Source organism: Chionomys nivalis, chromosome 18 (assembly GCF_950005125.1).
Source record: "Chionomys nivalis chromosome 18, mChiNiv1.1, whole genome shotgun sequence".
NCBI lineage: Eukaryota > Metazoa > Chordata > Mammalia > Rodentia > Cricetidae > Chionomys > Chionomys nivalis.
This window is the reverse complement of record NC_080103.1, coordinates 12,372,181-12,399,748: the sequence shown is the minus strand read 5'-3', so window position 1 is coordinate 12,399,748 and position 27,568 is coordinate 12,372,181. Positions and strand designations below refer to the sequence as shown.

At 46.7% G+C, this 27,568-nt stretch overlaps 1 protein-coding gene and 1 non-coding gene across 2 annotated transcripts; both read right to left on the bottom strand.

The window, feature by feature from the left end:
- Positions 1 to 7,034: 7,034 nt before the first annotated feature.
- On the bottom strand, positions 7,035 to 7,106 carry Trnaq-cug (transfer RNA glutamine (anticodon CUG)). The gene has a single exon. It is a non-coding gene; the product is annotated as a tRNA-Gln (tRNA).
- Positions 7,107 to 10,683: 3,577 nt separating this feature from the next.
- Prkab2 (protein kinase AMP-activated non-catalytic subunit beta 2) lies at positions 10,684 to 26,227 on the bottom strand. The gene is made up of 8 exons (XM_057793525.1): positions 26,078 to 26,227; positions 25,684 to 25,861; positions 21,791 to 21,957; positions 20,678 to 20,771; positions 20,388 to 20,508; positions 17,531 to 17,664; positions 16,817 to 16,885; positions 10,684 to 14,674 (listed from the first exon to the last, which is right to left on the bottom strand). Exons 2-8 carry the CDS (start codon positions 25,834 to 25,836, stop codon positions 14,597 to 14,599), a joined length of 816 nt encoding a protein of 271 aa, XP_057649508.1. The 5' UTR covers positions 25,837 to 25,861; positions 26,078 to 26,227; the 3' UTR covers positions 10,684 to 14,596.
- Positions 26,228 to 27,568: the final 1,341 nt, after the last annotated feature.

Genomic DNA, 27,568 nt, shown 5'->3' with positions numbered 1-27,568 from the left:
TACACACAGAACACACCTGCACACAGCGCGCACCTGCACACAGCGCGCACCTGCACACAGTACACACCTGCACACAGCACATACCTGCACACAGCGAACACTTGCACACAGCACACACCTGCACACAGCACACACCTGCACTGTTACACACCATTAACACTGAGACAAAGCAGTGATAGACAGACTTCCCAGCATCCTCCACCAGCTTGGAGCAGACCGTCTCCCTAGAGGAAGGAGATGACGAAGTTCTGCCCAGTCTGCATGGAAAGGCCCCACGAGCTGCTGGAGAGGATGCGCTGCTGGAGAGATGCACTGCTGGAGAGGATGCTGATGTTAAAGCTGCGGATCCGGTGCAGAATTTTGACGAGAATCCTCAGTCAACACCAACTGAACTGAGGTGACTTCTGAAGATGGTGACACTTCTAAAAGGGCTGTTCTATATCAGGACTGCTTTTCAAATTCTCTGGTTTATGGATCTGCTAAAGTCTAGGTCTCTAATATATTTAAGCTCAAGCTTCTCTGGACACTGCAGCTCTTTTCAGATTTTGCTTATACACAATTAATTCCTTGCAGCAAATTAAGCTGAAGAAGCCTGGGAATAAAATTTGGAGAGGGGTTAATAAAAGCCTTTGCCTGGCCAAAAAATAAATAAAATAAATAAATAAAAGAAAAAAAGAATGTGAAAGAGACAAGCAGTCATAAGAAACCCAGAGGCAGAGCTGGAGAGATTGCTTAGTGGCTAAGAATACACGATGCTCTTGCAGAGGACCCAGGTTCAGTTCCCAACCTCCATGTCACATGGCCCACAACTGCCTATAACTCCAATTCCAGGGATATCTGATGCCTCTGGTCTCTGCAGGCTCCTGAACTCACACACGAATGCCCACCACTACCATATAATATAAAACAAAACAAAACACCAAAAGCTGGGAGATGACCCAGCAGTTAAGAGCACTGGCTACCTTTGTAGAGAACCCAGATTTTATTTCCAGAACCCACATGATGGCTCATAACCACCCGCAGGGAAGCTCCAGGGGGTCCAATGCCCAGGAGGAACTGCCCCAGCGACCCACTTTCTCCAACTAGGCTCTACCTTCTACCCTTGCCTCTTCCCATAAGGCGGCGATTTCACGAATCCATTGAGGAAGCGTTCCATCATTCCACCAGAGCCCATGAGCTAACTGTAATGCTGGCACACCCAGGACTCCCCTGCCCTCCGCATTCTCAATCTAAGGCTGCTGACTTTGCAGGGAAGTAGAATGTTGGTCACCACGGCGAGGCGTTGGTGGAGAGGAGGAGATTTTCACCAGAGGGTACAAAGCTTCAGTTTCACAGAGGGTGTGAGTTCTAGAAAGCCAAAGGGCAGCACTGGGCCCATAGTTAACGTTTTCACACTCAAAATATGCAGACAAAGGTCAAAGTGTTTGCACCAAATACATACACACACACACAAGTGTGACAGACGGGATAGAGATAATGGGGAAGGCACTTGCTGATAAAACACAATAACCTGGTTCGATCCCCAGGACCCACAGGGTAGAAGAAGAGAACTGAGCACCTCGGATTATCTTTGACCTCCACATGCATGCTCGCATGCACACATAAGTAAAATAAATAAATAAATAATATAAATACAACACAAAGTCAGATATACTAATAGCTTACCGTAACAGTTTGCTTTATATATACACATATCAGAGTAGGTATACTGTAAATATATTCAATTTTAATAAAAACTTTTCCAAGATTGTAAAATATTAACAACAGCATAAAATATGAACTATGTAAGTTCATACTTTTGTAAGTTCATATTTTCATATGTTCAAAACATACAAAGGTCTGTATGTTGAAGGTGGGGTTTTGTTATTTTGTGTGTGTGGTTTTGTTGTTATTGTTATCTTTAATGTATTTACTTTTCCATGACCTCAGGCCAAAGGTGTAGAAAGAAGATAGGCCACTCCTCTGGATTTTAGCTTGCTGGGGGTGCGGGGGGGGGGGATGACATGATTGGGTGGGTTGAAATCGGTTGAATCAACCCTCTGTTTAACCCTGTCTTCATGCAGGAGAGACAGACAGGAAGAGAATGAGGCTTGGAACCATCACTTCACTTTCTTGACTTCCATGTTCCCCTGGCTTTTTCTAAGCTGAGGATTCAGCAAGAGAGCTCCCGAGTTCTGTTGCTATACTTACAGGCATAGCTGTGGGTCACTGGGTATTATGCCATTGTGAAGTCATGAGCACTTGAAAGCTGGCCTCTCCCGTCCCACCCATCTTTCAACCATGCTGCATCATGACAGGTTTGCAGATATATCCAAAGAGGCTCTAGAGGAGTTCCTGACCTCCATTTAAAATGCTGCTATTGGCTCAGAAAAGCACAGGGTGTAATGGTTGATCTTCACTGTTTACTTGGCTGGATTTGGAACCACCTGGGAGACACACTTCCATGTTTGCCATTGAAGGAGTTTCCCAGAGAGGTTTAATGAGAAAGCCAAGTGTCCTTTCTATAGGCTGCCACTAGAAGGCATGGCCCAGAAGAATGGTGGATCTTCCCGCCTCAAAAGATCCAGATTAAGAGTGGGTCTTCCCACTTTGAATGCTGTAATTAAGAAAAACCCTTCACAGATGTATCCAGCCACTTGGGTTTTAGTTCGTTCCAGATGTAGTCAAGCTGACAACCAAGGACAGCAATCACAGCACCCAGGTCTGCATCACCCATGCTTTTCCTCCCCATGGGGCTCTCTCACAATGACCAGTGACACAGCCAACCTTCGACTGAGGGGCACTGTCTGGGAGCTTCTTCAGGTTCCTTTTGTCCCATGTTTCCAGGATCTAGAGAGCCCAGCACCATCCCAAGTCTTCCCTGTTACCTTCCCAGTCCTAGTTTGTCCTCCTGGTACCTGATGTTGGTGTCTCACCTGCCGAGGGGGCCTGCTGGATTTAGAATTTCAGTCTTCAGACTGGAGAGGCAGTTCACCCGTTTAAGGTGAGGCTCACACCAAAATGTAAGAATTTCAGGCTCCTTCCAGTATGGACTGGCAAATGCTTTACAGCACAGGGACTCAGCAGATGTACCCATGAGCTTCGTTAACTTAGAGGCCAGGTTCTCTAAACAGGTAGAGATTTTTATATGTATGGATAGAGCAAAAGGAACAGCAAAAGAGACTTTGATTTATTATATTTCCTTGAGGACAAAGGTCATTCGTTGCTTGTCAATCGTTTGCCTTTCAGAGAACCAGGGTTTTAGCTCTATATCCACATAACTCCCGCCACCCTCCGTTCCTATTTTCACCACAAACATTTAAGATCATTTAATCCTTTATAACTTATGTATATACTCACAAAATAAAAGTAAATGACCTTTTTAATGTTCAAGGTCATCCTCGGCTGCACGGTGAGTCTGAAGTCAGACTGGATTTCATGAGAGGAGAAAAACAAAGAAAAGAAAGAAAGGAGCCTTCAGGCAAGAAATTAGTCCCTCTCCAGGCCAGAACCATACCGGCAGGAAACCCCATCCACACCCGAAAAGGATGGTTTTGATGAGATTATGAACCTCTGATACGGTGCTGTGTGAGCTACCTACTTTGAACCGACACTGTGATTGAATGGAACCAGAGAACCTTACGGAAGAAAGTGTGTGTTCTTCGCATTGGGGAGAGACCTGGGCCTGCCACCTAAGAACACCCAGGAAGTGCTTCATGGAGGAGGTCCTGGGGGAATCACAAATGTCACAAAGAGAGCTAAAGAGATGGCTCAGTCATTGAGAGTGTTTGTTGATCCCAGCATCCATATGAGGTGGCTCACAGCTGCCTGCAATTCCATCACCAGGGGACCTGATGCCTTCTTATAAATAAAAATAACAAATAAATATTAAAATAACAGATTCCCACTTAGTCTTTCTGAGTTTTAATCCGAAAGAATCCTCAAATTGGAGGGCGTGTATTTTAAAAATGTGTTCTTTAAAACCTCCCTACTGGTGGTTGAATCAAATTTCCCTGGAAAATCTAGAGGGTGCCGGCTCAAACGGGAATGCGCTATCAACCCAGGACTGTGTCAGATGAGGATGGGGGAGGTGTGAAGCAAGAAAGGAGACAGCAGGTGGAGGAGTGGCTCCAGAATGAGAAGAGAGCTAAAGGAAAAGAAGAGGGCAAGAGGGAGGGGCGGGGTTGGGTGGGTGGGGCGCATAGAGAGTTGTTCTCTCCTTAGGTCCAATGCTCTGCTCTTGACCGCCACTCTGGACGTCTTACGTGGCACATCAAGGTCACAGTGTGAGGTGTAGGAGCTGCGGTCTCCACTACCGTGCTATTTTCGATTTTTTGGATTTGGCAGCTCTCACTCTCTGTGAGCAACTCTTGGCTCATCCCGTCCTGGGGATTCGGCAACCAGGGACTCCAAGAGCCCCGGGAGAAAGTATCATGGAGCCTCCGGTACCAGAAAATGGGGAAAGAGACCTTAGCTAGCTACATGCCTGCGCCTTCTCCAACCTTCTCTAATTAGGGCGACCCTAGCTTTTCTTTGGTTACACCCCCTAGGCGGGTCTCAAGTACAGACGCGTTTTGTGCGCTGCTCCCAACTGTCCGCCAGGAGGCGCCCGTACCCTTACCCCGGGGACTTCGCAGGCAAAAAAGAGGACTCTGCCTGGCTGTGAAAATTCCTTAAACTTTGAGAGTGGATTTAGCCTTTCATAGCAGGATCTTGGCTGTTTGGGGTTCACCCAAAAGGTCGAGACGAGAGAAACTCGTTCTTCCTCACCGTCTCAAACTGTGGTCCATCCTGTCTTGAATCTCTCTACCTCCCCTGTCCCCCCTTTTCTCCGAAAAAGAGAAGCGTAGGAGGACATGCAATGGAGAACTGGACAAAGCTGTGGGGAATGGGACGAGGGAAAGGCATAAAGAAAGCCAAATGGATAAAATACCCGAAAAGGAATGGGAAGAGGGGAGGAAGAAAAGGAGGAGGGGAGGGAAGACTGGATCCTGCTCGGAACAGCAGCCACGGCTGTGAGGAGTGGGAGGTAGACTAAGGCAAGGAATGCCTAGGGCAGGAATTTTCCTCAAAACAGAAAGCTCCTGCCCCATGGACTGGGTGGGGGCCTTGCTGGCGGCGTAAAACGCCCTTCTTTGTGTCCGAGCCCAAAAAGGATTTGATCTCATTCGGGGTGGGGGTGGTACAAACCTAAAGAACAGGCAGCGAGAACGTGAGCTGGGCGAGTACTTCTGTGTATCTAACGTGCTTGGATCCAGTCTGGCGAGGATAAATGTTCAGGGAGGAGATTCCTGGAGCCCGAGAATGGATTTACATACTTACAGCCAGCTAAGATGAATCAGTTGTGGTGTAATGGTGCGCACTCTAGGCTGGGAGCCCAGCGATCAGAGTTCAAATCTCAGCAGGGTTTCTTCACTTTTAGTAGAAACCAGAAACTAAAGCTGTTGTCTTGTACTCTGAAGCCCACACCGGGTTTGAAAGGAAACTCACTTCGTTTCTCCTTCTTGTCTGGTGGTTCAGGAGGCAGAAAAGTCCCCAAAGTCAGGAGTTGCTGTGATCCCGGGGCTCTGGCTGCTCCTCTCTACCATTTGTGACCAGTGACTTTATCCCCAGATTCTCGTTGTCTCTCAGGAGTACGGGTCCCAAGTGGAGTCTATGGAGGAAGTTGCTAGCCAGTAGCTCTTTGCAGACGGCTGTGTGTGTGTGTGTGTGTGTGTGTGTGTGTGTGTGTTTGTATTATGCTATACATTATACATGTGAACTGCATATGCTGTTTAAGCTAGTTGAAGGCAGGCCATGGGAGTGAAGAGGACGCTCTTGTCCCTAGACTCCAGAGTGTTTCAATTCATGTCCTCCCGTGACGGCTAATCTTGGTGGTCAACTTGACATAACAAGGGAGGAGGTAGCTTCATTCGGGAGACTGCCTCCATGTGATTGATGGTCCTGTGGGCGTGTCCGTGGGTTATTTTCTTGATTGTTAGTTGGTAGGATGACCCACAGCCCACGGTGGGCAGTTCCACCCCCAGGCAAGCATACTTGGGCTGAATAAGAAAGTTGAACCACCTCTTTTGGGACTTGACTCCAAGATGACCAAAAAAAAGGAGAAACAGCAGTCGTGCCAAAAAAAGGGCCGCGGCCATGTGCACCCAATTCGCTGCACTAATATTCTGTCTGTGTGTATACCTGTAGACCAGAGGAGGGCACCAGACCCCATTACAGATGGCTGTGAGCCACCATGTGGTTGCTGGGAATTGAACTCAGGACCTTTGGAAGAACAGACAATGCTCTTAACCTCTGAGCCATGTCTCCAGCCCTTTGCAGCACTTTCTAACTACTCAAAATTCCAACTAGAGGAAAACAATTATTTAAATTTCTTCAGGCTCCTCCGTTGGACGGTCCGTTTAAAACGTCTTCTAGCATTCCCACGATCTTTTCCAATGGAGTTTTTCTGGCGCAGAGTTCTGGCAGAAGGAATTCTGCTCCAGTGATTCGCAGCCCTTGGAGAAGCCACCTGGGTTTCTGAAACCCAGGCACAGCTCTTTTTGTATAAATTTAACATTTAAAGAGATTCCCCAACCAAACGCAGCGGAAGACAACTGCGCCCCTGCTGGTTTCGACGAACTGAAAAGCGCTAAAATTGCTCAAATCCAAGACCAAGATAAGAAGGGCTAGCGCTTAAATTCCTTTCACCCATCGGGTGTAGAAACAGGAGGTAGCTGGGGGGAGGGAGGATGCGGGCAGCCAGCACGCGGTGTGCAGCCTTGCCGATGCGGAAGTCTTTCCGGGCTCAACTGACCTGAGGACAGGGAGGAACCTGGTCTCCCACGCGACCCCACGCGACGGCGAGTCCCAGGAGAGTCAGGTGGCCAAGGATGGGATACCCAAGCGCGACGGCGAGTCCCAGGAGAGTCAGGTGGCCAAGGATGGGATACCCAAGCTATGCGGTGGACTAGTGTCTCAAAACTGAGTGCAAATGGCCTAGAGCAGGAGGGAAGTACCTGATCTCCTTTCCTTCCTGTGCTAAGAAAATGGATCCTACAATGGACTAAAGAGGAAGGTCCCACCGAGATTTGAACTCGGATCGCTGGATTCAGAGTCCAGAGTGCTCACCATTACACCATGGAACCACACAGTCAGCGCTACTCTGACTCACTATAGGTGACCAAACCCATTCTCAGCCTCCATCATACTCCACAATTTTTTCCTCAAGCACTCTTCCTGTAGTCAGATAGGGTCGGAGCACCCTCAATTTGCAACCTAAAGAATCGCCGCACTCACGTTCATTCTGTCCAGCTCTTGGTGTGTGGAGTGTAGCGGGACAGGTGTCTCTTGGAGAATGAGAAAGTGGGTTTAACACTTTAGGATCCGGGAAGTGGATCGCTGGTGTCTTGTTCTAACATGCAATCCTTTGCCACCGCCCCCTTCCTCCCGCCCCGCCGGAAAAGGGTTTCCTTATTTTGCTTTGCAATTTTCTTCTTATTGTCCAGATTCCCCTGGTTTCTCCTCCAGCCTCCCACCTTTTTTCCCGCTTCCTTACTCCGTGTCCTTTTTCCTCTCTGTTCTCTACCTCCATCCCCCACGCTCAGCCCAGATCATTGGGAAGTTGCAGCCGCAAAAAGAAAGGAAGGCGAGGGAGTGTTCACCCGGCCGAGGAGCATCCTTGTTTCCCGGGAGCGGAGTCTTGCCAAGAACCGGACCAGCCCTCGGGGCCTGGACAGCTCTGACCTTAGGTGAAAGTGAGCACAGTCCAAATCCAGAGCTGGAGATTCTGTGACGCTTCCCTGAATTCCTGAGAAATTGCCCGAGCACAGTGAACCTTCCCTGCAGGGTTGGAGAAACTAGTGGCAGTTCCTCTCAGCGCCCCTAGTGGTTACCTAGCATAGTTCACAGAGCCGGGCCAGTAGGGCTTGCGATGTCATGAAGATGGGGAAGAATTCTGGGTGATACCTTAAAATGAGAAGTTTAGCAAACTATGACTGAGATGAATATAGGAGGGAGATATGCATTTCCTGCATTTCCTGGCAGCCAGGGGTAGTTGAGAAAGCACCTACATCTTCGGATCCAGAATGTGGATCGTTCCCTAAATATAGGGCTGGAGGTCACCCGGAGATGCATCAAAGACTGTCGTAGACCCGGGAAACTGCTGCTAGACAGCAGATCTGCAAAGGCCCACCAACACAGAGTTCTTCCATCTTGGCCCTGGGCACAGCTAACACCTGGGCACTAGTAATTCTTCAATAGAGGAAAGAGTCTGTGTTAGAGAGTGAGGGCGTGGTTTTTCCTTAGACTGAGATACAGTGGGCAGTTTCGATCGGTGCTAAGGTTTGGATGGGAAGTTTGGACGGATGAAGTCTGGATGGGAAATACCCCTCTCATCCCCTATAAGGCTCCTGTACTTTTGAGGGGTGGGCCCTAGGGACAAGGGATCCCTGGGGGACTAATTTCTTCAGGGGATTTTGAGGAAATGAATCCTGCCTTGCCCATTCATGTCGCTTCCTTTCTCCCCTCACCTCTCTCTCTACCTTGTGACTGCCATGGAGTGAGCATCTCCGCTAGGCCACGTGCTAAAGCTGTGAAGATTCTGCCTCTGCTCAGGTTGAAAGCAATGGTGCCAGCCAATCATGGGCAGGGACCTCTGAGTTCACAAGACCAAGTAAACCTTTCTATGCCTAAGTTATTTCTAACACACACACACACACACACACACACACACACACACACGGGAAACACAAATGAAGCCCAGCTGCAGTTTTTATATGATCAACCGTGGTTGTTGCCTTTGGGGAAAGTGAGTGCAGAGGATGGAATTTAATTTTTCTCAAAGTATTCTTTGCTTATACGAATAACCTAAGAGAATAAAATAGATTCATGTGTCGCATTTTAAAAGAAGAAAGAAAATAAGAAAAAAGAAGGAAGATGGCTCAGCTGTTTCGATTATGGAAGAATTTGATCTGGGAATGAGTTTCTCCAAGGAGAGAACTCTGAGAATGTGACAGAATCCTGAGAAGACACCGGAAACAAAGCTCCAACTTCACATGGTCAGTTGGAGCAGCGGAAGATGGGTTAGCCAGGTGGCTAAAGAGTTTCCATAGGAATCCCTCCCCATTTTCTTCTGCCTACTTCTCAAAGCCACTATCTTCTTGTACTTGAGAAACGGGGTTTCAGTTAATGATTTCATAATAATTGAACCTCATTTTCCACATTTAAGAATGGCAGCTCCCCCAAGAATCAGGACTCCTGAGGAAGGAGGCAGAAAGACTCTAAGAGCCAGCAGTCAGGAAGAACCAGACCAAGATCACCTTCTGGACCTGACAGGACCCATGAACCCACAGCAGCTGGAGTTTTCCCCGCACAAGATCAAGGTAGGTGACATTCCAGACTGGAAAGAAAAGGCCTTGAGTCCCCACCCCATCTGAGAAGCTATTGGCAGTTGGCAGCTTCTGGAGAGCAGTTTTAAGGGTGTGGCCCACGGGATGGGGTTACCACACGCCTGTGAATGGTCCAACACCCATGAGTATATAGGCAGCACAAATAAGACTCCATGGGATTAAAAAGAAAAAGAGACAAGTTGGGGGAGGGTGAAGCGTTGGGGATGGATCTGGGAGCATTGGGGGTGAAAATGACCAAAATATGTCATACTCATGTACGAAATTCCGTAGAATAAAAATATTACTTTTACAAATGACTGAGGCCTGGAGAAGTGTCCGCTGCACTAGCCTGAAGTCTGAAGGTTGGATCCCTAGCACCCAGGCATAAATTTGGCATGGCAATGCACTCCCTCCCAGTGTTTCTAGCACCGGGAAGGAAAGGCAGGAGAATCGCTGGGGCTTGTTGGCCAGCTAGCTAGTCTATCAGTGGGTGGGTGAGTTCCTGCTTCTCTGAGAGATCCTGAGCAATAAAGGTGGAGAGCAATAGAAGGAAATATCTGACTGGCCTGGTAAGACAACCACCAAGGTACCATAGTGGCACTTTCTTTTGTTTTTTTTGTTTTTTTTTTTTTTGTTTGTTTGTTTTTTGTTTTTTTGAGACAGGGTTTCTCTGTGGCTTTTGAGCCTGTCCTGGAACTCCCTTTGTAGACCAGGCTGGTCTCGAACTCACGGAGATCCACCTGCCTCTGCCTCCCAAGTGCTGGGATTAAAGGCGTGCGCCACCACCGCCCGGCCATAGTGGCACTTTCATCGTGGGGTGGCATATAGTCTATTCTCACAGCGAGGTATGTAATTTAGTAGACAAGTAGAGAGGGCTCAGGAGAGTGGTCCCCAGCCCTGTGTTTATCAGAATCCCCTGGGAATTTTAAAAGTTCTTACGTGTGGACCCCACACCTACAATTTCCACTTGACTGAGCCGGAGGCAGCAGACAGTCATCAATATGCTTAGATTCCCTGTTGGGGATAACAATGAAGAGTCAGGGATGACAATCATTGGCCTAAGAGCTCAGCTAATCCAGCACAGGACAAGAGCTACACATGCAGTCAATTTGTAGAAAATGCTGGGAACAATCAAGAGTTGCACTCCTGTAGTTAACTGGCACAGCCTGGGACAGAAAAAGGACAAGCAGTAGACTGCCTGTCCTTCAGTGATGCTTCTCCAGCCACGACAATTCACACCTTCAGGTTCAATTCACACCTTCAGGTTCAATTCACACCTCAGCTTTACCAGCTTCTGACAGCAGAATCAGCAAATGACTCCAATACAATTGCTGTATAATGCTTTTATTAGACAGTTTTATGGACAAAACAAACCCACATTTCCACGTCCTATTATACAGTTTTCAGGCAGGTCACTGTCCACTTGAGAACTAACTGAAGCAGCTTTGCAGTCAGCATTAAAGGCCACAAACAGCACCGGTGAAGAGACCCATGCGCATGGAACCGTCTTCGCATCATCACCCCCGCTGCACAACAAAGTGCTAGAGTGGAAACCACCAACACCTGCCTAATTCAGTCTCAGACGGGCCACCCGGTACAGAACTTAGGACGAATTAACACTGCTATCAGGCTGGCCTAGAATGATAAGCTGCGGAAGGTGCTCTACCGAGGGGAACAAAAGATGACCAACACCTGATACAACTCTTCCTGTAGGTGTCCCCTGACTGTATAATCTGACACCCACAAATACCTAATATTTAGTATTTCACACCAATCTTAATGAAAAAGTACTGTGCCACACACAATTCTGTTGGAACTACTCAGTGTTTTACTTTCAATGAAGCTTGCTTACTTCAAAACACTAGTGAGAAACACAAGCGGAGACAAAGTGCAGCTTAGACTCCAAGAGGGAGCACATCCTACAAGTAGCTGACTTGAGACTTTTTCTTCTTCCCTTTAGTTGAAAAAAAAAGATTGGACTTTTTATCCCAAACACTTCCTAAGTTCACTGCAGAAATCAGTCCTTAGTCTCCAGCTGTGACGGTCACTAAAGGATAGACAAATGCCTAGACCAGAGAGTTCTGGAGATCCTCACTCCCGCCAAGTCTCCTCTTCAGAGTAACTGGAGTCTGCAGTCCGACAGAAGATGGCGAGAACTCAGCTTTGAGCATGAGTCGTAATACAGGAACAAAATACTTATCTGCTTTCTTAAGCCCCAAATCACAAGAACGTGAGGACAAAAGTATCTCTAGAAGAATGGCTATCACACACTCACTCACACGCATAGGGACATGTTGCATATTGTTTAGAGGTCAAACATTTAAAGCCCTATTCCCCCATTTTCCCTTCTCTTCCCTTCAGCAGCATGCACGGAATACTGACACCTTTCAGAAGATTTATGGAAGATCCATTAGATTGACAAGAAACCAAAGCCAATAGGAGTGGGTGAGGTTCCTCTCAGGGACCTGGCTTCTCCTTTGTACTTCACACTTGAGAGGCAGTGCTCTCGAAGCCGGATGTGCCCTGCGGGAGTGTTGCCTACAGTGGATAAACCCCACTCAAGTCTAGGTTGACAGGAAGCGGATTAACAGCTATTGTATGAAAGTTCTTCACTCAGGCAAAGCCACAACTTGTGTTTTAGGTAGCATTTGACTTGAGACCCTGGTGAACTTGTCTTACTGACCAACGACATCAAATAGAATGCAGAGGAAAGACGCAGCACGAGGCTGAGAGAAGACTTTTACAGGCTGCTAAGGTTTCCGTACAATGAAATCCAAGGATCCAGGCTATGCCCAGCTTTAATTTTTTCCCCTTTAAAGAGGATATTTTCAGTTCCAAGTTACCTGGCCCTTGAGCTTCCTGGCACCACTCCTCAGCTCGTTCACTACTTCATTTCCTCATAACTCTCATCCGACATCACGGCTGGCTAAGAGGTAGGCGGCCCTTCTTCGGGGCTGCTTTACTCTACCAACCCTGACTGCAAAGTTCCCATAGGTGAAGAGAAAAAGGAAATTTAAGAAGACTAAAATGTTTTTGCCTTATTTCCAAATTCTACTAACCTTTTGACTGTAGAAAACTGTCCCTTAAGGTAACTAATAGAAAAGCAATGACCTCCTCTGTCCCCTTTACAACTGTGCCCTGGTGACAATGACAGAGCTCCCCAGGAAGGGGACCAGCAGACTTGAGAAGCAGGGGCTATAGTTTCCAGATGAGAAGCAGAAGGACGTGAAGGTCACCAGCACCAAAACCCTGTCACCACAGCCACACCTGATAAGACAGTCTCAGCCTGCGACTGGAGACAGCTTCCCAACCCTTCCACTGCTACACCCGTGTGGAGTAAAATCTAACCCACGAACACATAGAGGACCCCAGCTCGTATGTTAACAAGGATAGATACAAGAGAAGCCACTGTGTAACAACTGAGATCGAATCCTCTTCCATGGCCCAGTTCTAGATGGGCACTGGGAAACAAAACAAAAAGCTTTCCAGTGGAACAGAAGAGCCTCCGAGCTGATTACGATAGGATTAGACCTTAGTTTCCAAAAGGGCACACTATCCAGAAAGTTGGCTGGATAGTACATGTTCTCCACAAGAGAGGAGGGGGAAGTGGCTCAGGGTGGAGGAAGCTGTACTCACCCCCACCAATTACCTACCAAGGCATTTAGCAATCTGTATTCCCCCTGTGAAACATCCCATTTCCAGCTTCACACTTGTGATCAAGGAGGTCTCAGAATCCAAAGAGGACATCTGTGCCAATGGGTAGGAAAGTCAGGAGGTAGCTAAACTGACCTGCAGGTCCCTCAGTGCGGCTGGCTCATCTCAGCAAACATCAAGTCTCTCAACCATAAACAACGTTTAATGCTTGACTTGCATTTATCTGCAAAACGGAAGTGTCAAGATACTGGAAGAAAATATTTTCTTTGAAACCTGAGTGGGTTGAGTACTTTTCAGTCCATGATAAACGATGACCCACTCCATTGTCAAACACATTTGAAAGAGGCAAAAGAAAAAATATCGTTAAAACTTGGTGCAAAGAACAACATTGTGCATGGTTATGAATACCAGGGGTAGTTCCTCACTTTACACAGCTTTAAAGGTAGGGACATCTAGTATGTGCGTCTGATGAGCCTGCAGGAACGAACTCAGGTCGAAAGTAGTGCTTGGGTAATGAGGTACACATGTCTGGTCATAGTGACCCAGGACTGTAGAATTCCCTAGACTGGAGAAGAAAATCTTAAGAACCATTTGTCAAAAGCCTGAGCTTCTTTAATAGACATTAACACTGATGGATATGCTTCTTTATATTATTAAAGAAAAACGTAGGCACATAAAACTCTTTCAGGGATAAAAGATACGGAAGGCTCCCCAATTCTATATTACAAACCATCTGCTGTGATAAAGAGCAGCTGGAAACAGGGCCAGGCCCGGGAGAAGCCCTGTGAGCACGTGCCATGCACCCAATACATAGGACCACACTGAAGATCTGCATCTGTCTTGATTCTGAACCACGGCTTTTCTTTAGACGTTAAAGTAAGCTCTAAGAAACTGGGTTGGGCCCATGCTGGGCTAAAAAGGAGGCCTTGGCACCTCCAGTCTCTGAGGTGAGTCTAATCCCATACAACTTTCCAAAGGGTCGTGTATGAGATCTGAGGGAAACTACTACACAGAGTACATAAAATGAGGAGCGTTCTTGTGGGGCATCTAGTGTCATATAAAAACACAGTAGATTGCGTCACATACTGTGGGAATACAGAATCAATCCATGCAAGGAAAGCCACCTGCAATGAGGCAGCTGTAAGGAGGGCTGCAGCCTGGCACACAGCTGACCCTTTGACACCAGGGTACAGCGGCAGAACCTCTGCCTGACAAGGATCCTAAGAGTTTGCTATTCTTTCACTTTAGGAAAAGAAGCTTCTGGTACACTCATTCCTGTGGCCACAGCTTCCCACTCAGGCCCTGGCAACTACCCACAGGCAGAGAGAACCTAAACAGCTGGGCTAGGAGGCTCCCAGTAACCTTCTTCTCATATGCATATATGTGGTTTTGTTTTTCTTAAAATAAACTCCATGAACTCATAAAGCTCTCATCTGCAATCAAATGCAAAAGCAGAGCCCTCTACTTAGAGGCTCTGAAACACACGTATCAGCCTCAACACAAATCAGCCTTCCAGCCTCAGAGGAGACCGGGTCAGTTCAAAGGCAAGGGAGATGTTGCTCCAGAATCCTTGGAGGCAAGGAGAGATGTCCTCTTCAAATGGGCTTATACAGCAAGGTGGTGACATACTTCTTCTTGTAGCGATGGGTTGCACTAAGAACCATCACGCTGTCCTGCAGGGGAGAAAAAGCACACACAGCTAACCGGTTAATCTGGGTGGCTGCAGATCGCCCCAGCTGTCAATCTTTCACACTCACTGTCTCCAATAAAAGCAACTGGATAGAGGGAAGGGTTATTTTGGCTCACGGTTCTGGATTATAGTCCTTATACCAGGGAGGCCACGGCATCAGGAAGCCGATCACATCGCAGGTTTGTGTTCAGCGTATTTACCTTGCCCAGGGAATGGCCTGCTACAATTAAGAAGGGTCTTCATATACCCAATTATTGTGTTCAACATAACTCCCCACAGGTATGCTCAGACTCGCACCTCAGAGTGTCGACAACACCAACCAACACATTCACGTTTCAAGAGACAGTCTGAAATAAGAGAAAGGGGCTGCTTTTGCTGTCAAATCCAAGTCGGTTCCAGTCCAGACTCCTGTTGTGGTATTGGCTGGTAGCCTTGAGTAGTCTATATGGTGGTCTCTATGTCCCTCTGCCCCTTTTAAGACTTCTTCAAAGGGCAAGAGCTACCAGTAAAGTGGTTCTGAGGATCACGAGAGACGATCAGACGAAAGATCTGAGACATAAAAGGTCACGAGGAAACACTCATTTACAACTTTACTCCCCTTCTCATTTCAAATTACAATATTAGACCTGAGTCTAGGAAGGGAAAAGGGCGCTGTCAACCATTTCCAGAACGAAATGTTAAATGTAGTAAGGAAGGGAAATGATCCTTCTCAGAACTCATCCCTAAGCCCTGAAGCAGGTCCAACTGCCACTTGACACCAAGGACGAACTCCCAATGTGCTTTCTGACCTGGAGAGAACCGTGGGGGTTCTTGTCTATCCTTCAAGTTCAGGAAGTTTCCTTAGACAGCCAATCTGATGGGTCAATTCCACATGGCCGAACAAGCCGAGAACCCAAGTCAAGCCAAACAGTCAGCACTGACCTGTGTCATAATCAGAACAAGGGAGCAAAGGCACCAAACCCAAGATGTATAAGAGAGCATGGGTGCACCATAGAAGAGGTGACAAGGGACACCAACTGACAGTCACAGAGCAGTCACAGGAGACAAAATTCAACCAGATCTCAAAGAACCCCAAAAGTCCAACACAGAGAAGATAGCAGTCTTCACCCTGGACTACCCACAAAGACCGTGTCCCAGCATGACACTCCGTCTAGACTGTGCTAAGACACCGGCAGTAAACTCCGCTCCACAAGAGCTGCAGATGTGGGGGGCAGGTGAAAGAGAAGCACCCGTGAGAAGACCTGCGTGGTGACAGGAGGAAAGAGCAGGGGGTGAGGTTAGCAGGACTGGAACTCAGTCCTCTTATACTTACTGGCAATCTGACCTTCTCTGAGTCTTAGTTTCTTTATCTATGAAACAGGAGTTAAAAATAATACTTACTTCTCCAGGTTACTAGGAAAATGAAATTCAGTATAATAAATTTTATATACACCTACATAATCTATTAAAGTCAGCTCTATCAGTGACCTCCCTGTTCTCACAGCACATCTAAGAAATCTAAGCAGCTTCCAGAGAAACTGCTGGGACACCCTAGGTACACTTACTTAGAATATCTGGGAGGAGACTTCTCAATCTGACGTTCACACTTCTCCAAGTAGTTCCCACGAGGATCAGCTTAGCCAGCCACAGAACTACATACCTTTATGCTAACGGTCAGACATTAAGGCAGCAGAGGAACTAAGAACTCTAGGGCAGGGTGGGAAAGACACAGAACATCTGGTCACACTGCCTCCCTACCTACACAAGAGATGGAAATGCTTGGGGACACAAGAGGACATCTCAACATAGCTCGATTCCACATTTCAAGAAGTTTTACTGTCTCATTCAAGCATTTTTTGTAGGAAGTTAAAATTCAGCACGTAGAATTCAACTAGTATGATCTCAAGCTTAAGTAAACGGATGGTACAAAGGGTCCAGCCACTCACAGACACTGGGAAGCACAAAGGTCTCCATCACTGACAGTTTAGTTAGCCTGAACACAGGCAGAGACTGGGGTTTAAAATCCAGTAGCCTGCGAGGGAAGAAAAAGACAGCTATTCTATTTGACTGTCAGTTCCACTGGAGAACATGCGTGACTCTTACCCTTCCAGTCAGGAGGCTGTGCAACACCAGGGCCACCACTCACCTTAATGGACAGCGCATAGAGATGGTTTAGCATAACATGGTTGGGCTCAGGAAGTAAGGCCGGGTCACACTAGGAGAAAAAAACAACCCCCCCAGCCCCGCAAATGTGATTAAATGCAGACAAGACAAATGATGTACTGTTCCTCTGGACTGGTAAGGAGTCTAAATAGGTGCACTGTCTCCTATGAATCATGCATCCCCAGGTCATAAAATCTGGAAAAATCCCTAGTCTAAGGGTGAAATGCTAAGCCCAACATCCGTTAATTTTCCTTTATCGAATCAAAACAAAAACCTTGCTAATAAATATAGATGGTTTGGATGAAAGGGCAGAAATAATTTTCCTGGGAACCAACTATCAGCAAAGTAAAACAGAGATAAAAATTATTTACATAAAACGTTGTAAATTTTTGCGCATCCCCTAACGAAAGTATCCTTATCTTGTGTTGGAATAGAAGTCATAGCAGACTTGGTTCCAGCATAGTTTGGTTCTGACTTTACTAGAAACAGAAACAACTATAAATTCTGCTATTGGTACCTACAGAAGTCACAGTTTAGTCCTGTGACTGTGGAAAAAGGATTCCACAGTGCTCTCGATGTGCACACAGCTGACTGCCTTGTCACATCTGTGTCATAATCCCAGCCCCAAGGTTACTGAAGTTGGCCTCAATGTCCTAGAGATACCCAGATACTCTAGCAACCTGCTCAGGATACTCACTGAAATATTAGTGTCCTTGTTAAGAATAACTTGGAGTAGGTGAGGGGGCAGGATGGGTGGGGATTTGAATCTCTCCTCAGATCGGAACACATACATTTCTTGACCATAAGGCCCTGGGGGTGAACTGGACAGGTCTGGAAAATATTTATACAAACGTGAAGGAAAGTTGAAGGGTTAGTAACAATGCATGGGGAAAGCTATCAATGCACACATTAATCTGAAATGTAGCACAAGTCCTGGAGCATAAGGACTTGTGACCTACTGGGCCAGTGACTGTAAGGAAGCAGAGGCAATGTCTGAGTCGTCCTGATCATGGACCCGGAAGCTTCCCAACATGCACCATGATGTGAGGAAGCGGTGAGGTCAGGACCTAGGCTCCAGGAAACCAGCTCTATTTGTCAGCCACATGACCGTGGAAGATGCCTTTACTATGTCGGTTTCCTCATCCATAAGATAAAAATCTTCCTAATTCATAATGTTTTTGAGGAAATCAAAGTGATAGTGGCTCTGAAGGTGTTCTGTGAACTCAACGTGAAAAGATTAGATTTCATCTTGTTTCTACCAAAGCAACAGACAATGTTAGACACTCTAAGTCTACAATGATTACAGCAGACAGAACAAAACACTCCTGTAGTCAAGGAAGTGCAGATGTAAGCCACACTAAAACAGCACTTCACACTGGGCGGGATGGCTGCCGCTGAAATGGCAAGCACTGGCAAAAGTGTGGAGAAACCCGAAGCTTCAAACTACAGTATTTCCATCACTAGCAGAAATGAATAATAGAAGTGCCACTTTGAAAAACAGTATGGTCATCCTCAAACAGTTAAACAAACTTTGTGACCCAGTACTGAGTGTTACCACCTAAGATAAAACATAAGCCCACCCAAAAACCTGACCATGAGTGCTATAAGCAATATTAAAAGAGCTCCCAAGAGGAACAAATTCCAAATGTCTGTCAACAATGGATGGATAATCAAAAAGGAATTGTCATACCATAGACTTCTATTCTATAAACAGAAGCAAAGTACTGATACATGTTTCAACAGGCACCAAAGCCCCGGAAGCCCGCTAAGTGAAAGAAGCCATATGGTATAAGGTTACGTTTATATGAACTGTCCAGAACAGGCAATTCCATATGGCAGCTTTGTGACTGACATAGGGCAGAGAAGAGAAAGAGATGGGAACAGTCTTTCTTTGGAGGTGACAGTGGTTTTAAGACTCAATATACTAAAAAAATGGATAAACTGTACAATTCAATGTGTTTTATGGTATCAGAATTCTACTTTAAAAATGAAAAGTATTTACGCTAAACCTACAAAAATTTAATGAACTATGTTTTCTTAGTTTTAAATTTTTAAGTTTCACAGCTCTACAGAAAAGACTTTAATAAGTAAGTCTATTTTATTTTATTTTTTTATTTTTTTATTTTTTGGTTTTTCGAGGCAGGGTTTCTCTGTAGCTTTGGTGCCTGTCCCGGAACTAGCTCTTGTAGACCAGGCTGGCCTCGAACTCAGAGATCCGCCTGCCTCTGCCTCCCAAGTGCTGGGATTAAAGGCGTGCGCCACCACTGCCCGGCTAGTAAGTCTATTTTAATAACTCAGATTTGCTTCAACATATGAGGCAAACAGAAAGAAGTAGCAACAATGCCGTATTAAACAAAACCTCAAATACGCAGACCAGGGAACTTCTCAAAGCACTGCCAGTTGTTGTGGTCACATTACCCACAGAACGCCACTGGGAAATAACACAGGGCAATTTCCACGTGCTGTCATTTCCTAAAACATCTGAGCTGGACACTGGAAAGTCACACACGCACATGGCCACACCCATTATCTGCATATTCCTAATAAATGGACTCTATGCCTTACATACTGGATGAGGAAACGGGGTGAACCCAAAAGTGTGTAAGTCTTCTCACTACATAATTATGATTGACCGTCAAATACTCTGTGGTTACTTTGCAGATCATAATATAATCACAGTTCAAGTGGCTTCAGAATTTTTAAGCTCACCACCCCTTCAGCCAATAAGAATGCTCACCATAACTTTCTGAGTTTATATACTGAAATTTTTCTCAGTTGATAGTTACTATGCTATGGGCTACTTGGACCTCGTCCACAAGATCCTGCTGTGTACATTATAACTGAGGTCACTGAGGGTCTGAGCCCTGGATTTTACTACCGGCAGTTGGCTGCACGATGGCATGACAAGCAGCAGAGGCAGGCTCTGCATGCTCAGTGGAGAAGGGTACAGTTCTCCAGGAGGCACACTCCATACAGTTATGAGATAGTAGATATAAAGTGGTTTGTAAAACGTGCCTCTGCTGCTAGAGAGAACAAGCACAGACAAAGAACTTGGGAAAGGGTATCACACAAAGCAAAAATATACACGACTTCCACCCTGCATACTCAATTCCATGGAGAACAACCATTGGTTTGTTTTCTTTCTCTCTCTCTCTCCCTCAACGATAATTATACTTGAAGGCTCTATAAAACCGTAATTGTCAGGTGAGCTCTCAAACTAGCTGACTCAGGTTAGAAAGACATACCAGACGTTTCCAGTCTTTACAGATAATATCACTAGATGCTAATGGAAATTACGAGATCTTACTGGAGACAGCTCTGAAACCACAGGGTACTGGAGGGCTATATAAAGGTAGAATGGAAACCAGTGTATCAGAGTAAGAAAGGCAGACATGCCATGGGATTTGCGTTGGAGTGGGGTGCGTGGGGTGCGTGGGGTGTGATTATGATATTCCTGAGAAGCAGTGAAAATATGGATGAAACAAGAGACCACTCTGGGGAAGGAATGTGCCCTGTAAGAAAGACACAAAGAGAAAGCAATAGTCCAGAATTACCTCGGCATGATGTCTCAGAGCTCTCCATGGAGTCTAACTTTAAAGCATCGAATACTTCAAAATCAGATTTCTTGACATGGATCAAATTATTAATTGTGCCAAGCTGACTGGTAACCACGGGCTAAAACAGTAAACAATAACAAAATGATTGGATTCCATTCTCAAATCCATCTTCTTCACCCAACCTCCCCTCTATTATAAAAAGTCTCTAGTAGGGAGCTGTCTACTGAACCAGAGGGCGATAAGTCACAATGAGGCCACTGAGGCTCCCCTGCAAATCAAGGCCTTACCTCTGATGGATCATGAACCCACTGTCCATCCACAAAGAATTTGTACTGGTGTTCTCCCTCTGGAAGATCCAGGATGGCAACAAAGTCATTATGACTAGGGAAGCAAACAGAAGGTCAAACAGTTCAAGTTCCTTAAAGAAGACAGAATGGAGACAGGGGCAATGATGGCACCATCCCAATGACCTACATTCCTAAGCTACCACAGCCCTTGTGCCCACCCCGCCCCCATGCAAAGTATAAATGCACCCTCCTTTTCTGTATCACGCAAGACATGTCCTTGTCAACCTCTCCCAATAACGTCATTCTTAACCAATCCCTGTGGGGGAGAAAAGGAAGGGTGCTTTATCTTAGTAAATTGCTTTGTTCCAGCAGAATAGATTTATTGGGGCTGGGGAGATGGGCTCAGCCAGGAAGAGTGTTACTTTTGAGTTTGAGGACCTAAGTTTGAATCCTTAGTATCCACATCAAAAGCTGGGCATGGCTACACATGCCTCAATCTCCAGCATTGGGGAGCAGAGACAAGCAGACCTGGAGAAAACTGCCGGTCAGTAAAGCTAGCTGAAATGGAGAAATTCTAGCTCAGTGAGCCTGTCTCAAGATAACAAGGCTGACAACCACAGAGGAAGATATTTAGGTCTTGCTGTGGCTTCCACATGTACATACATGGGCACACATGACTGCATGTACATGTATATACACACACATTACACATGAAGAACAGAGTCCTCACAAGTATGAATAAGGTAAAAGATAGATTTGGGTTGGGAAATATTTCAGGGTACTCTTTCCATATTTTGGTGAGCTTTTCTGGAAAATGACCTATTGCACAAAAGGTCACTCTGACAACCACATAAATCACTCACTTGCTTTGCCAGCAATGAACTGGCATTACACTTGAATGTCACAATGTATTTTGCTTTAATACAGAAATCAAAGCAATAGGAATTAGCTAATTCCAGACAAGAAATGGCTTGAGAAACACAATCCTGAAGAATGCACCCACAATGCTGTTAGAAACCTCCTCCCCGCCTCCGAGTCCTAGTCCGTCCCCTAAGAAAGACAATCAGGTGTCTGTTCCTGCATTCTGTACTCAATGGAGACATGTGCCCTCACCTCTTAATCAGTGGAATCTTAGTGCTCCAGTTGTTGAAAGACCCAGAGATGAAGACCTCCTTGCCTCCTTCAGACCAGCGGATAACAGTGGGCCGGGCCTGCTGGGTGGGCTTCACAGAATCATCCAAGTCCTGCTGCCAGGGTACAAACTCTTTGTCCCCAGGGAGCTGTAAGAAGGAGTAGGTCATCCCTAGAATAAATTATGACCCAAGGGTTTTTAAGAGGTAAGTTTCCCAAGGGTATTAAAGGTTCTAGGCTTCAACTAAAGATAACTACCCTAAATTCAGCATTAAATCACAGTTTGAACAAACTACAGAAAAGAACTAATACAGGGTCCAGCATGGTCAAATAGTTTATGTTCCAGCATTGCCTGAATCACAGCCCACTGCCTGGAATGTGTTCATCATTCTCCTTGCAGAGCCTCTGGGTCACCCTTCAAACAGACAGACAACCTTCAAACCTTTCCTCCAGTCTAACTGGTGTGCAGGCAATAGACTATGCTTCTGAGAGCCTCTTAAGAGAAAAAAAAATGTAAGAAAGCCAAGTACGATTCTTTAAAGAACAATTAAGCCAGGTATATGTTTTTCAGAGGCAAACTGGTCTTGACTGTCAACTGTGATAAAGTTATAGATACTAAAATTCGTAAGTAATTAACAATGCTGTTTAAGCTACTAGGTTATACAATGGAACATTAAATATTTAAGGGGGTGCTGGACAGATGGCTCAGTAGTTAAGAGCACTGGCTGCTTTTCCAGAGGACCCAGGTTCAATCCCCAGCACCTACATGGCAGCTCACAACCGTCTACAATCCCAGTTCCAGGGGATCTGACATCCTCACACAGACAAATGTGCACATAAAAATAAATAAATAAAAATGTAGATACTTAAGGGTGAAAATGTAGTTCTGTGTAGGAGCGCGGAAGCTGGAGGTTTCATCTCCAGCACCATCATCAATCATGGATTGACAACGATTCCAAAGTCAGACCCCTGATTCGGTACAGCAGAAATGGTTATGAAACCTTCCCTGCTAATAATTGCAGCCAGGTTCATATAATTACCCCAGGAGGATGGCTAACATTCTGGAGCTAGGGGGCACAGGACCAAAATTATCTTCCTTGAGCAAAAGCAGACCCATTACTAAATGGGGTTTATAGGATTCTGAGAAAAATGAATTCTTTAGTTTCTTTCCATTTCCATCCTTCAGGACAAGTGTGGGGAACTGCAGCCAGTGAGCAGATGGCTTTTTACAAAGCTTTTGTTTGGAAACAGCCACCCACTTGTTTGTGTACAACGTTCTGGTTCGGTGGTGGTGGTAGACCTGGATAGTTATGACCACGGACTCTATGTATGACCCAGAGTCTAAGTTATTTATTATGTGGTCTTTTACAGACTTTCAGTTAGCTTCACTGACTGGAACAGGGCTGTATGGCACCAAGTCAAACTTACAAACAAAGCAATGAAGGTTAGCGTAAGAAAGGACTAGCTTATTCATTTGGGCTTTCCCTTGCTTTTTCCAAAATAAAAATGTTTACCTTCCATTCTGTCTCCCAGTAGTCCTTAAAACTACTGTACAAGTACACAGCAGAGTAAATGGAGAAAGAAATGAAGAGGCTTTTACATTATTCAGGAGACTGGATTAAGACAAAGCTTTGGACTCCACTGTCACAGAGCACCACATGGGGGGAGGGGTGACATCATTGGGAGTGTTTACATTCGCCTAAGAACAACCCTCAGATCTGATTTGCAAACAGGATCCAAGAACATATTTTTAAAGCTTTCGGGTAATTTATAGTGTAATTAATTATGTTACAGTAAACAAAAACATGTTTGTTTTGTTTCCTAGGAGGTCAAATTCTCACTCTAGTCTAGACTGGCAGTGATCCTCCTGCCTCAGCCTCTGAACAGCTGCAATTACAGGCCTAAGCCACTATCGTATCAGCTTTAAGGTCGTCTTTTGAGGTACACCCAAAAATGTTAGAAATGCAGTACCCTAGAATGTTAAAAATGTTATTTGTTGACATCTGTTTCAGGATAACTGGTGAAGGATGGCTTGGAGAACAGAAAAACACTCCTTCACCTTTCACCGCCACTTAAACTGGGTGACATATCCACAGTCTATTTTATGAATGTGTCAGATTTCCCACAAGGTTTTTAAACGAATCTTGGGGATCCTAATGTACAAACAGGACGGAGAACCCCTGAGTCTACTAGAAAGTCTGACCTTTGCAGCAAAGATGTCCTCCCCTTCCCCCTACTGTTTCTATCAATTACTTTTAGGACTGAGGATTTTCAGTTTAGGATTTGAAAGCGCTACACTATTAATACGCCTGGCTTTGGAGCACAGCCCTTCCACTTATGACATGACATTTCTGTGCTAAGAGCGACTGCAGCTGACTAGCAGAAAGACTGTTTACTGAGTTGAGCCACCAGCAAAACCACCAGGAACAGCAGCAACCCGGCAATTCAAAATGCGGCCTGCAGATGATGAAGGGAGATTGGTGGGGAGGGCACATGAACTCTAAAGTTTTTCCATCTGGCTGAGACAGGGAATTGCTGGAACTACTTTTCTCATTGCACGAACGGCAAGGTGTTAGGGAAAGAACGTTCCAAAACAGGCCCAAACTCACACAGAGCAACCTGGCTCTTAGTCAGGGCACCAATCGCTGCAGTCACAGTTTGAATGTACCCAAAGCCTGAGTCATCAATGTAGGAATGAGCAAAAATACACAGCCTGTCACCCTGGATAGGCTTTGGAGAAGAAAATCCAGGCTGAGCACAGAGCCCAAACGATGAGGAAGAAGTCCTAAGGTTGGAGAGGAAAGAGGGAACAAAGAGAGAAACCCAAGAAATGCCCATCTCAATACCTCTCACTTCCTAATGGTGTTCTCAGTCAGGATCCAAGAAAATCAGCCGTAAAATCCAAATTTCACGTGCTGTCAAAGCGGTAAATAAAACTGTATTCACTAGCCTAAGCCTCAGGTCAGTGGAAATGGATAAAATGATAAACGTCAAATACATTCCAATCCTCTCCAACCCTCCGGGCTTTCTTTTTCACTCTAGACAGCCCACTTGGAGAAATTAAATGTATTTAACGCTGACATTTCGAAAAGAGATTAGGAACGTTAGGGTAGCAATCACACTGCTGTCAGCTCCATCTGCCTCTTCTTTTGGGTGAACGAGAAAGCGGGCCTTTGGCTGAAAGTGTTCGGGCAGTTGCGGATGGCTTTGAGCCTCAGGCAACATCTTGAAGTGCTACAGGGGAGTGAAGGGAAGTAAGTAACTTGCTCTCCCGCAAAGCGCAGCCAGGTGTGCAAAAAGCACAGCTACAGTCGTCACGTTTATAAAAAAACTGAGCCGTTAATCAAAGGATGCCCTGTATTGATCCCCAAGACTAGGCGAATGTATTCAAACAGCCAAGCGATGGCTGCTGAGAGACATGCAAAGGGGGGCTAGGATCAAACGAGGGGGTGCAGTGCACCTGAGAGATTGAGAACGCTATCTACACAAAGATATTTTCAGGGAAAAGAAATTCATTTAGCTATCTTGAGGCCAACGTGAGAAACGGAGCCTGAATCAGCAGCTCACACAACGCACCGTCTTAAGTTTCGCTCACAACCTATACATCCTGCAAGCTCTACAAGAAGGCAGCTTCAGGTAGACCCAAGGATGGGGCGAGCAGGGGACGTGTCTCTGGTACCCGTCCTAAAAGCCTGGCCCACAGATCGGTCAGAATAGCAGGAAAACTCCGCGCTTCCATCCTAATTGGAGCTAGTACCTAGGAGGCATTAGCACTCCACATCTCTGTCCGCGGGAAAGCCCTCTAATTAAAACACCGGTAACCCCTGGGAGTGAGAACCAAGAAGAGCGAAGCAGCCGACAGCCGGTTACCTCACCTTGGAGTCGGGCAGGCTGAAGACGCTGGGGTCGTCGGTGCTCCCCACCATGATCTTGTGCTCCTTGCCCGGGCCATGGCCGCCGCCCTCGGCTCGCGCAGCTTTGGCACCGTGGCGCTCCCCGGACACCCGCTCGCTGGTGGTGTTTCCCATGGCTGCGGCTCGAGTCGGGGGCAACCTGCCGCGGGGAACGACACCGGGCGGGGAACACCCCGCGGCCGCGTCAGGGGCGTCCCGGCCCCGCCCCTGCGCCCGGGAAGGGAATCCCCGCCGCAGGAGGCCGCGCCCGGGGTCCCCGCCCTTGCCCACTTCGGGGACGCCTCAGCTGGGGAACCCGCTCCGGGAGCCTCCTCCGCCTTGCAGCACCGGCCCCGCACACCCTCGCGCCGCTCACCTCTGGCGATGCGCTCCGGGATCCCGGGGCCACACGCACGCCGGCTGTTCGGCGTACAGAGAGACCAATAAAGTTGTTGAAATTGAAGCCGCGCCCCGAGCCGGCGACCCGGGTTTCCTCCTAAAATGGCTACAAGGCCCGCGGCGCGGACCCGCCTCTGTTCCTGGCCCCGCCCACCGGGCCTCTTGTCCCGCCCCCTGTGTGCCAGCCCCGCCCCCTCTCCAGTCCTAGTCGCCTGCCGCTCTAGCCACCGGCGCCAGGGCCGCCTCTGTGGTGGATGCGTGCGCACCTTCATCTTGGGGCGGGGCGGAGGGTGGGATCAGGGTCGCGGCAGGGGAGAGGCTCGGTCTAGACACTTTCGGAGGCACAACTACTTTAGAAAGGCCGAATCCGAGGTCTTATGCCCTAGGTACGGAATTAGAATCTGCACTTTAACAAGATCACAGCCAACTACTTGGCCGCGGTAGAGAGCGGAGCCACATTCTGATGGTTTCATATTCCGCTTACAACTCTGCCGAGCAACCTCTTTTTAATTGTCCCAGGAGGTAGTGAAATAGAGTGGGACGGAGAATTGGCTAGACGCCTGAGTTTGTGACTGGCAGGTACTGCAGAAGGCTTGCTTATATGTGGTGCCCAACTTATCATAGTGGTGTTTTCTCTTACTGTGAATGTGTGAATTGCACGCATTTAGTTCATGATGGAGTTTAGCCCAGGAGGCAACCGAGGAGTTGAGAGAGCATGGTAGGCTGGGAGTATACCTCTGGACTAGCGATTTGAAACCGGTAAACTAAAAACTGAAGGCAAAGCGGGCTGTTGCAGGGCACATAAGTCGAAGAACAAAGGACACAGGCGTAGCCTAATGAGCCTAGTGAGCTGAAACGATCAGAAGTGGTTTGGGAGAGTGGGACGCCTGCCACAGAGGTTTCGTGGGCCCTGCAGTCATTAGCACTGGCAGTATCCTCGACAAGATCAAGGCTGTAGATTGGTGAGACGAGGTAGACCTGAAAGTCATCTGGGTAAGAAAGTCATAGGGAGGCCTGGACAGATGACTCGGTGATTAAGAGGACCCAAGTTTGGTTCCCTGCACCGACATGGTGGCTTCTGAGGGATCTGACATCTTCTGATGCACATCCAGACAATCAGGCAAGATACTCATATACAGATAAAACAAAAAATGTCAAAATGATCATAGAACTGAAGAGTGAGGTGGTGGTGAGTGCTGGGGGTCTACCTTAACATCCATTTCTCTCCTCCTTAAAAAAGCATTGACTTCAAACTTGGGATACTGTCCATCTCCAGTATTTCACCCAGAGATGTATTTCTTAGCCTCCCCAGTCCGTCGATGGGTGGAAATGTTACATAGAACTGTTAAGTCTTTCTCCATTTTTCTATCCTTGTGTATAGGATGCCCATAGAATGGCTAGCGCACCAGCAACCACTTTGGACCACGAGGCAGCTAGAAACAGTGGGATGGCAAAAACTATGCAACTA